Genomic DNA, 9,765 nt, shown 5'->3' with positions numbered 1-9,765 from the left:
AAGCTGTTTACAGAAATGTACGAGCTGATAAATGTAAAACAAAACAAAACAAAGCCACCACTTGGAACTGTCAGTGTACTAATGGACATACGAAGTGGGGATCTCCAATAAATGCCAAAGCCAGCGGGTGACAGCCACTGGTTTGGGGGGAAGGGTGTTCACGTGGTCTCAGAATACCTCCAGGAGGTACCAGACAGCACTTCAACCAAGGTATCCGATGGAGGGGCATCACCGACCATGGGACAAACGTGACGACGTCCCGTGCCTCCTGATGAGACGATGCCACCTAACCACGGCGTTTTCTCACCAAGAAGCTCAATGTGAATCTGATCACGAGGAACTCATTGAAAACCACATTGTGGGGGGTTTTGCAAAACTGCTGTCTTGACTGTACGTCATTGTCATGAAAGATGTGTTAAAAACCAGAGGGATGTTCAAGCTTGAGGGGGACTGAAGAGACAGGACAGTTGAGTACAATATATTGTCCTTGACTGCATCTTGTTCGAAGCAAACAAATAGCAAAGAGCCATCGAGGAGGTCTTGGGGTAATGGAGGAAGTTTGAGAATGGACTGTAGAGTAGGTAATACTATATCAAATTAACTTTGGTTTGATAATAATACTGTGATTATATGAGAGAATGTCCTTATTTTTAGGAGATAGGTAGTGCAGTAAATTACACACATCAGATGTCACAATGTCCATAATTTACTTTCAAGTGGTTGAGTAAAAACACCTGAATCTCTATCTATACACAGAAAAAGCAACGTGCCAAAATGTGAATATCCCCTGGTGAATTTGGGAGACAGTTGCATAGGTTTTCATTTTATTATTCTTTCATTTTTTTCTGTAGTTTTCACTTTTTTTTTTCAAAACAAACACTAAAGCCTAATTCTCTTGGGTATGTCCCAAGAAGTAAATGCTTCAGCTTTCTTATTTAAAAAATATTAAGATAAGGGTAGTGTTACACCAACAAAATTACAACTGTTTAAAAACATAAAACAGTGCAATACGTGGGAACAGACAGCTACTGAGCGTCAGCACTGCAGTCTGGCGGTGGGTGGGGGGGGGCTTATTCTTACTCACCTCTCAGCCTGAAGGGCCCCGTTCACAGTCAGTGCCCGCGTGTTGAGTGGGTGAGTCCAGAACTTGTTTTGTTTTGTGATTGGATGGCTTAGGTGGCTCCTGGAAGAGGAGATTTGGGTGTCTCATGCAGAAAGAGTCCAGGTGAGCTAAAGGGCAAGAGCTACAAAAACTGGCATGCGCAGTGCATTTCAGGGCTCCTAGCTCCGCCCCCCCTCCCCACCCCGCCTACCTGCCACCCCCACCACACACCCGCACCGGGCGCCAGCGGAGCAGTTTCCAGGCTGTTTTAAAACTGAAAATTCCTGTACACGGATCTGATGCACGAAAGTGTGGGCTTCTCTAGAGATACACGTAGGAGCGGAATCACTACTAGGTCATGGGTGTGGAGATCCTCGATTTTCCTAAACAAGGCCAACTGCAGCTGCGCCCGTGAGTGTTCGCACCCACCACTGATGAGCATTCCTGTTGCTCCAGGTTCTTGCCAACACTGGGCACTATGAAACGTTAAAAAAAAACTTGCCAATATAGTGGCTGTATGAGTATCTCCTTGAGGTTTAGTTTTCATTTCACTGGTTACTAATGACATTGAGTATCTTTCCATATGTTTATTGGCAAAATAGTTATCTCTGTGCATGTTTTGATACACAGACCTTCCCGCTTCCATTCCATCTGAATATCCCCAAATCAGTGAAATTCAGGAGATGACAGTTGAGTTACATTTCGTAAAGCCAAATTCACAGCATTAAGTCTGAGTCAGGGAAACGAGAGCTGAAGGGAAGAGAGAAAATGAAGCAGGAAAGAACGATCGACTGAAAAAATAATATGTAGACATAAAAAATTTAATGGGCAGTCCAGAGGATAGAAAAGACGTAAAACTGTTTTCAAAGGTAGGAGTGAGTTTTTCATAGACTGGAAGTTGGAACGGGGAACACGCAAATTAAAAAACGGTGAAAGGAAAAGAGAACGTCACGTCACTTCATTACGTAAGAAAGGACGTGCATGAGTAATTACCAGAAGCGTCTATCTCACGCAGCAGACGCCTGGCCCCCCTGAGAGGTTTGCGCGTGCGCATGTGTGGCATCCGAGCTTCCGCTCCTCCTCACTGATCAGGCCGGTTTTAAATGTTCCACACCTTCTGGGCACCCACAGAATTTGCTCCGTGTGGGTCTCCTATCTGCAACGAATCAAGTAAAATCAAGATGTTGTTTATCACTGAATTGGAATGGCTGTCGCCTAAGGTGTTGGTGTAATAATTAACCGGAAGGGAAGTAGTTATGGTAATCCGGGTTTCTGGTTTGGCCCAGAACTGGGAATTCTTAAAAATCACATGCCTGTCTTCCTGAGGACTGTCCAGGCAATAGAAGTTAGGGTTTGTGGATTAGGGTTACCTCTTTACAATAAGTACAGATGTTATTTATATTAACCATTTTGGTTGCAGAAGAAGAGAAACAGAAACAAAAATGTTACTAGTTTGACTCAGAAAAAAAGGAAACATCTCTCTCTTCTTTTTATTTGTTGACCTTGTGCAGAAAATAAAAGCAATGTCCAGTGACAGAAAACAATAGCAAAACGCTCAGGTTTCAATATATCAAAGACAGACTTAAATAAAATCTTCAAGCTTAAAAAGAAAAAAAAAAAAGGAACCTTCTTGTTATGTAGAAGTTCCGGCTTATATACTGCCTGATCTCCTTGAGGGGATGGAGGTATTAAAATACGGAAAACCAGTTCATCTTGTCGTGCACGTGACTCGATTCAACTGTAAAGGTTATACAAATAGTTCATTCAGAGATGGTTTATACACAAGTAACTAATTCTTGCACACATCACTGAAAATGGAGACCACATTTTACAAAGAAATAAACTAACTCATATCAAATTACTGAAGAGTTACTGAAGGCCAAAAATGGAATTACAGATGCGTTTTTAATTCTATTTGACTTGCACGGATGCTCCCCTTTCCAGGATTCAGTCCTGACTCCTTAGCGCTCTACAGACTCTCGGATGGGTGACATGGAGTCACATATTTGCAGCCCTGACCTTTTGCCTGAGCCCGCATCCTGACCTTTAACTTTCTGCCGGGTATCTCTAATTTCTAAGCGCACAGCCCATATCAGATCCCCCTTTGGACTTCCTCATTTATTTCAGCTATTTGAGTCTCTCCTGACCGCCTAGAATCTTGGACTCACGCCAGAGTCCTCCTCCTGGGCTGTTCACCTCTCCCTTCTTAATCTAATCAGCAGCAAATTCTTGCCATATTGTTCCTTTCCCTCCCCTCCCCACCCCGGTCACCCCGTGTCTTACCTTCTTCCTAATCCAGACCTTTATCTGTCTCATACCTGCACTATCATAAGCCAGCCTCCGAAACAGATGGCTCCAGCCAGTCTTGGACTCTTTCATGCCAGATCCATTTTCCGAGCTCTGCACAGCCCGGTCTTTCTACGAGCACACACTACCACGCCCGTCTGTGTTGGTGGGAAAGGGATTCGTGCTCGTCTCTGACCCTACCCCTCTTCTCTACTAGTCCCTTCTTCCACGGACACTTCTTCGATGGGACCTCCCTGGCAGTCCACCTCACTGTAACAACTCCCTTATTTCACCATGGGAATTCTTCCTTGGACATCAGGAATTGTGTAGGGGTCTGTGCTGTTCTCCACGTGGAATGATTAGCCTGTCTCCAGTGAAGTGAGAAAGTGTCTTTTGGCACAGTGCTTTTTCCACTTAATGTATCCAGCACATCCTTCCCTACCAGCACATACATGTTTAGCTATTGCTTTCTAAGTGCCTGCTGAATATGGACGTACCATAATTCATTTCATCAGTCCCTTACCGATGGACGCTGGTGGTTTCTCCAGTTTTGTTATTATCAGACATGCTGTGAACATCCTTGCCTACCTAGAGAAACCTTAAGAGTCATAGGTGAACTCAGAGCAACGGGATTGCTGGATTAAAAGTATATACATGTGTCTTAAACTTGGAGAGACATAACTAAATTACCTTTTGAAATAATTTTCACTGTCACCTCCCATGTTCGATGTCACTCATTTTCCTGCCACCCAGGATTTGGACATGACGAGTGGGGGGGCAGTTAATGGTGGCTCATTCCCACAGAGGTTTAGTGGAGAAAATGCAAAGCCAGGAGCACAGTCCACTGAAGGCCAGGAAACAGGCTTTCAGCGGCTAGTGTCTGGTTCCGTAGACGGGGTCACCTGGCATTCAGGAGAACAGATTGCAACATCGTTCTGTGCCAGTGATCAACTGAAGCCCAAATCACATCTAAATGCACCCCAAAAGGGATACCTTCTCTGCTTATTGGATTTTTACAGAATGCCTGTAAGTGAAATGAAACTCTGTTGTCTTCCCCATTGGGAATTGCCTCAGGGGATGAATGTAGATGGTGTGAACTCAGAACAGCAGAGTTCAGACTTGATCAAGACAAAGAAGCCTGCAGAGCAGTGACTTTCCTTCCTGTCATCTTAACTGCTTTTGTGTGACCAAATGTTTCCTGGGCCAGCCAGAGGGAGAGGAGAGGTGAGCTTGTCCCTTAGTTGCTTTAGAGTTGTGTTTGCCTCTTTAGTGCCCCTTTTTGAAGTCTCAAGATTTATGGAACAACAAATGCCATTTACCACCCGTGTGCTATTTTGGATTCATTTGAAATTACACCTAGAAGTACTGTGTTGTAATCCATCCCAGCGAAACAAATTAGATTGTGGCAACAGCAAAGTATGTTACTTTGTTTTTGTTTTGTTATGTTTTGTTTTGTTTTGAAATAGTAGTATGTGGACATTTTAGTATGACATGTATTTTCTAAATGTTGGGGGTGGGGGAGCCTGGAAGCAAGGAATAAGCCAGAATGTTTGGGTTGAGTTGCTGAATGGTGTTACTGGTATACCATAATGTAAATTTTGACAAGGCAAGTGGGCCAGTTGAGAGGAGTCCCAAATAAACCACATTCCTTCAATAGTGTGAGAGATTAATTATAGACAGTTCTTCTCTCTCTGTCTCTCTCTCTCTCTCTCTCACACACACACACAGCTTTCAGAAGTCTCACCGTAAGATTAGCTACCAGGATGTCCCATCTCCCAGGGCACTGGGAAGCTTGCCTTGGGTGATCACTTCTTGATGAATGGAGTGGCCAGAACCCTGGCCCAGAAGGCAGGGGCTTCCCTTTCCTAAGGGCAAAGCATAGCTTACCGCGGGTAAACGCGCCAGGCCAAAAAGATAACGTGAGCTAGTGGGTCTGGGGTGACCCTCCTCTCCACTTCCTGCTCTCTCTGCTGGCCCCTTTCCAGGGGCTCCCAGCTCTCCAGAGTTTCTGGTGGTTTCAAGTTCCTGCGGGGCTGAGACAGCTCCAAGGGCAAATGCAGCCCCTTCTTAAAAAATTTTTCATTGATTTTAGACCCTCTCTAGAGAAGGCAGAGGCTCGGTTCCACCGTGAAGCTGCTCCAAGCCTGGCCCTCGGTGCTTCCTCTCCGGGATCACCCGCCCAGCGATGCGCTGAAAGTCTGGGGACCTAGCGTCAGTCCACGCCGCGCTGTGGCCAACCTCAACTTGCTGGACCACCTGCGGCTCTGTGACTGCAGGAGGGGAGACGTTGTCCCCAAACCCTCTGAAAGCCCCCGCCCAGCACGGTAGCCTGCCCAGGGTGGGCAGTCATTTCTTACTTCCTGGCAGGGTGAAGCGAGTTCATGCCAAGAAGACCAGTGAGCGAAGGCGGTGTGGACGGCCTGGAGAGGAGTTTGGGGACTGGGGGGCTCCGTCCCAGATCGAGGGGTTGGGGGGCAGCGAATGCCGTGCGCAGGTCCGGCCAGGCCTGCTGCTCCTGGTGCTGTCCTGCCGGAGCCCGGCGTCCGGCCACCTTTTCAGTAGTCCGTGGCGACCAGTACTTAGTAGCTGCTGAATAAATCAAAGCCTGTGGCGCGAGAAAAGACCTACTCTCCATTCCAGCCGTCTCCGGGGCCTGGGAGCGCCCCGTGGGCTTGCTCCAGCGAGTCGCCCACATCTCCTTGGCCTTAGCGGGGCTCGGGTGGGGGACTTCCCGGAGCTGGGGACTTCCCGGGGCGGGGGCTGGACTGAAGGGACTGGATACCGGACATGTCCACGTCCAACTGTCCTAAATCCCTGCAGCGGGGGCCAGCTGCAGAGGGGGCCCCAGTGGCCGGACAGCCCTCGCGGTGGAGAGTCCCGGCCCCGCGTGGAGCTCGGGTGGCCTCAACGACGGCCACGGGAGATGGGGTGTGGGGCCCAGTCGCTTCTCAGGATCAGGTTGGAGCTCTCCCCGTGGGCCACTGGGGCAGGCGTGTCGCGGCCCTCTTGGACCGCGGGGCCCGCCCTCGCTTTCCGCTCCGAGGCCCGCGGCCTCCCGGCTGAGGTCACCGAGCCCAGGAGCCCTGTAGAATCTGCCCGGGGGGCCGACGCCGATCGGCCGCGCCACCGACCCGCTCTCAGTGCTTTGCACACTTTGCCACGGCCTGGGACCGCCCTCGGGTCCGAAGGGGCTCAGGGCGCGGCTTGGGGGAGCCTTTGTGCCCTCGGTGTTTGCTGGGCCTTTTCCTTCCGTAGAGAGCGAGCTTCCCCCACCCCTTTCCTCTCGAAAGTCCTGCGCTTTCCCTAGAAGTCGGAAAGGGGCTGAGCAGGGTTCGGAGGCTTCTCTTTAGCTGTCTTTCCCGTCCCGAAAGTTTAAAAACCCGAGACCCTTGGCCGGAGGGACATATTTGGGGTTAGGGGAAGAGAGAGAGCGCGGTGCATTCCAGGCCTTCTCCCTCCCACCTGGTCCCGCGGCTCCCCTCCCCCGCCCGGCTGGGCCCGGCTGCCCAGCTCGAGCAGCGGCCCCCGGGAGCGGCAGGGTTAAGCCCTGGAATGTGGCGGCGAGGAATGTGCATGCAGATGAGCCTGGCGGGGGCGGGCCCGGGCGGGGCGCATGCTAATCGCATGCTAATCGCATGCAAATGAAGGGGCCCGTAGCAGCCACCGCCGTAGCTCCGCCGAGCTTCCCGGATCCGAGCCCAGACGGCGGCGGCTCCGGCAGCCTGGGCGCCGCGACCCTCGGCGGCCACAGGGGGACGCGGAGGAGGAGGAAGAGGCGGAGGCAGCGGCGGCAGCCGCGAGGAGGTGGAGGAGGGTTCGATCTCAGGCTCCGACGCAGACATGGTGGACTGATTCCTGGCGGATTCCCGGACTGATCGCCGAGGCGCCCCCTGCGCGTGGCCCCGCCGCGCCCCGCGGCCGGCAGCCCCTGGCCAGCGCCCGCGTCGGGTGCAGCGGCCGGGCCGGACAGTCGCGTTCCCGCCGCGTCCTGTGCCCGGTCCCTATGGAGGCGCCGCTCGCCGGCGAGGCCGCCGATCATGCCTAGGAGGGCCGGGAGTGGGCAGCTGCCGCTACCCCGGGGCTGGGAGGAGGCCAGGGACTACGACGGCAAGGTCTTCTACATCGACCACAACACCAGGAGGACCAGCTGGATCGACCCCCGGGACAGGTGGGCGGCCGGGCCGCTAGGGGCGCGGGGACCCGCCTCGGAAGCGCGGCGGTGGCTGTTGTCCGGGAGACCTGGCCGAGCGGCTGCGCCCGCAGCGCGGGGGGCGTGGGGCGTCGCCGGCTCCGGGGTGCAGGGAGGGGTCCCAGGAAGGAGGCGCGGGAAGGTCTGCCGGAGCTGGGCTGCGTCAGCGGGTCGGGCACTTGGGAGGGGTGCAGTCGAAGCCACCCCTTCCAAGGCCCCTTTGCCCACCCACTTCCCGACGCCCCCAGGACCTTTGGACACTCCCGGACCCAGGGGACCTGTGGAATTGGCGCCTTGGGCTGGCACTCTTACGTGCAGTTAACGGGCCCACAGGGGCCACCTGAGCCCTGTTTGGAGCTCGCCGTCGCCTAAAGTTGACTGAATTGAGATTGGAGGGCACATTGGGCCTGGCGGGAGGGGTCCGGCTCGGGGAGGAGGCCTAAGTGCAAGGTGGGGAGCCAGGCGCCCAGGCCTCCTGGGGCGTATCTCTGGCCGTCCTTTGCTCCCAGGCTGAACTGGGGGCTCTTGATGGGGCGCGCCACCGGTCAGGCCCCGAGGTCCTGGGCACGGAGGCAGGTCCCAGGCACCCTTCCTCCGTGGGCCCTGGTGGTGGGTAAATTGGCTTTCACCCTGGGGTTTCCTGCCTAATGTTAGTCCTCACCTGAAAACTTGAACTGACTCCCAGACCTTGAAAAGACAGATTCTTTTTTGAAGTAAGAGGTGGTGAAATGAACACTGGAACTCAACCTTGGTTATTGAGGAACTCCAACTGGAGCTTAGCACGATTTCTCGTAGTTATCAACACACACGTTTTATTCCCGCTGGGAGTGCAGGGGAGCGTGACAAAATCATTGTTCGCGAAGTTCAGGAGCTGCCGTTCGGCTGGACGTTCGCAAGTGTTACTCCTCTATCCCATCTTTTCTTTACTCTGAGAAGGAAAATATTGTCTCTTAAGAAGCTATTCCTAATTGTAACATTAAATAATATATATATATATACACACTATTAAGGATAACTTCAATAATTGGACTTTTATCATTTCTGAAACTTTTTTCCAGCTTCTTATGCAATGTGGCCTTAGAGATTTATAACCTTTCTGGGTCCTATTTTTTTTTTTTAATGAAACATTCCCCTTTTCTCAATTGGAAGCTGTAATTTTCATACTTTATTATTCCCAGTTACTTTTAGCCTAAGAATATTGTTTTTGAAAGCTATTAAAGAGCAATTATAGAAAGTCATAAATTACATTATAAATTTATGGAACAACCCTTATTAAATTATCCATGAAGGTATCGGTTTAGGTTTCCCTCCTGAAATGAGAAAAGACACCTGTGCTGGAGTTCCTTCTTGCCACAGCTTGGCTGCCTGTTGCCGGCCTGAGGAAAGTTCTGACACAAGCATCACAGCCTCACAGTCTCTCCAGACATAGCTGTTGGCATAAACTTCACGCTCCAAGCCAGTTATTGCACTTTAAAACGACTTCACAGACAGTAAATGTCAGGGATGATGGTGGGCATCCAACAGTGTCTTTTAAGGCACCTGTGTAATTATTTGACCTTCACGGTTGTGTGGAAAGTCTTTCCGCTTTCTGATACTTGGAGTTTCAGGTTATTGACATTGCAATGAATTCTTGAAATAGTTAGGTGTTTCATGTCCTCTTCCACTTCCGTTTCCGTCTTTGATTGTATTATCTCATTGGTGTTTACCAGCAGGGATTGTTAAGAAAATGGAATGCCTGGGTAAAGCGAACAGAATGTGAAGGGAAATTATATGGCTTTGCTTATCCATATTACTACTTCTTAAATTAAGCATGTCTCTTATTTTAAACTGTTAATGGATTAACAATTATTCTGAACTCTGTTTTCAGGAAACCACGCAAGCGTTCATTTGATGGTGGCAAACAGGTTTAACTAAGATGATTTATTATTATTCTAGGTTTCTTGAAGCCGTTGGGTCTTTTAAGTATTTATAAGTTTGACTGGTTATTTCTGGATCTCAGTAGTCAAGTTTTAAAAAGATATTCCTTGAGATCAGGGTTAACTTTGGCATATTTGTGTTGTCTTTTAGGACAATGAAGTGTCTGCAAGTCTTGCTAAATAGTGTAAGAGATGTTGGGGGAGGAAATTTGGAGTAAATATTAACTCTGGTCAATGTTGTTCCACACTTACCGAACACAGGGTAAGAGAGA

General features: G+C 50.3%; 1 protein-coding gene across 1 annotated transcript in view; it reads left to right on the top strand.

The window, feature by feature from the left end:
* Positions 1 to 7,040: 7,040 nt before the first annotated feature.
* The window catches only part of WWC2 (WW and C2 domain containing 2), a 132,633-nt gene continuing 129,908 nt past the window's right edge, over positions 7,041 to 9,765 (top strand). The window contains exon 1 of the mRNA XM_045821271.1: positions 7,041 to 7,556. Within this exon, the coding sequence (XP_045677227.1) occupies positions 7,426 to 7,556 (131 nt within the window). The 5' untranslated portion in view covers positions 7,041 to 7,425. The remainder of the gene's footprint in view (positions 7,557 to 9,765) is intronic.

The sequence above is a fragment of the Phyllostomus hastatus genome, unplaced genomic scaffold, assembly GCF_019186645.2.
Source record: "Phyllostomus hastatus isolate PE091 unplaced genomic scaffold, TTU_PhHast_1.1 phas_scaffold_46, whole genome shotgun sequence".
In the NCBI taxonomy this organism is placed as follows: Eukaryota; Metazoa; Chordata; class Mammalia; order Chiroptera; family Phyllostomidae; genus Phyllostomus; species Phyllostomus hastatus.
This window is presented reverse-complemented; position numbering and strand designations above follow the sequence as displayed.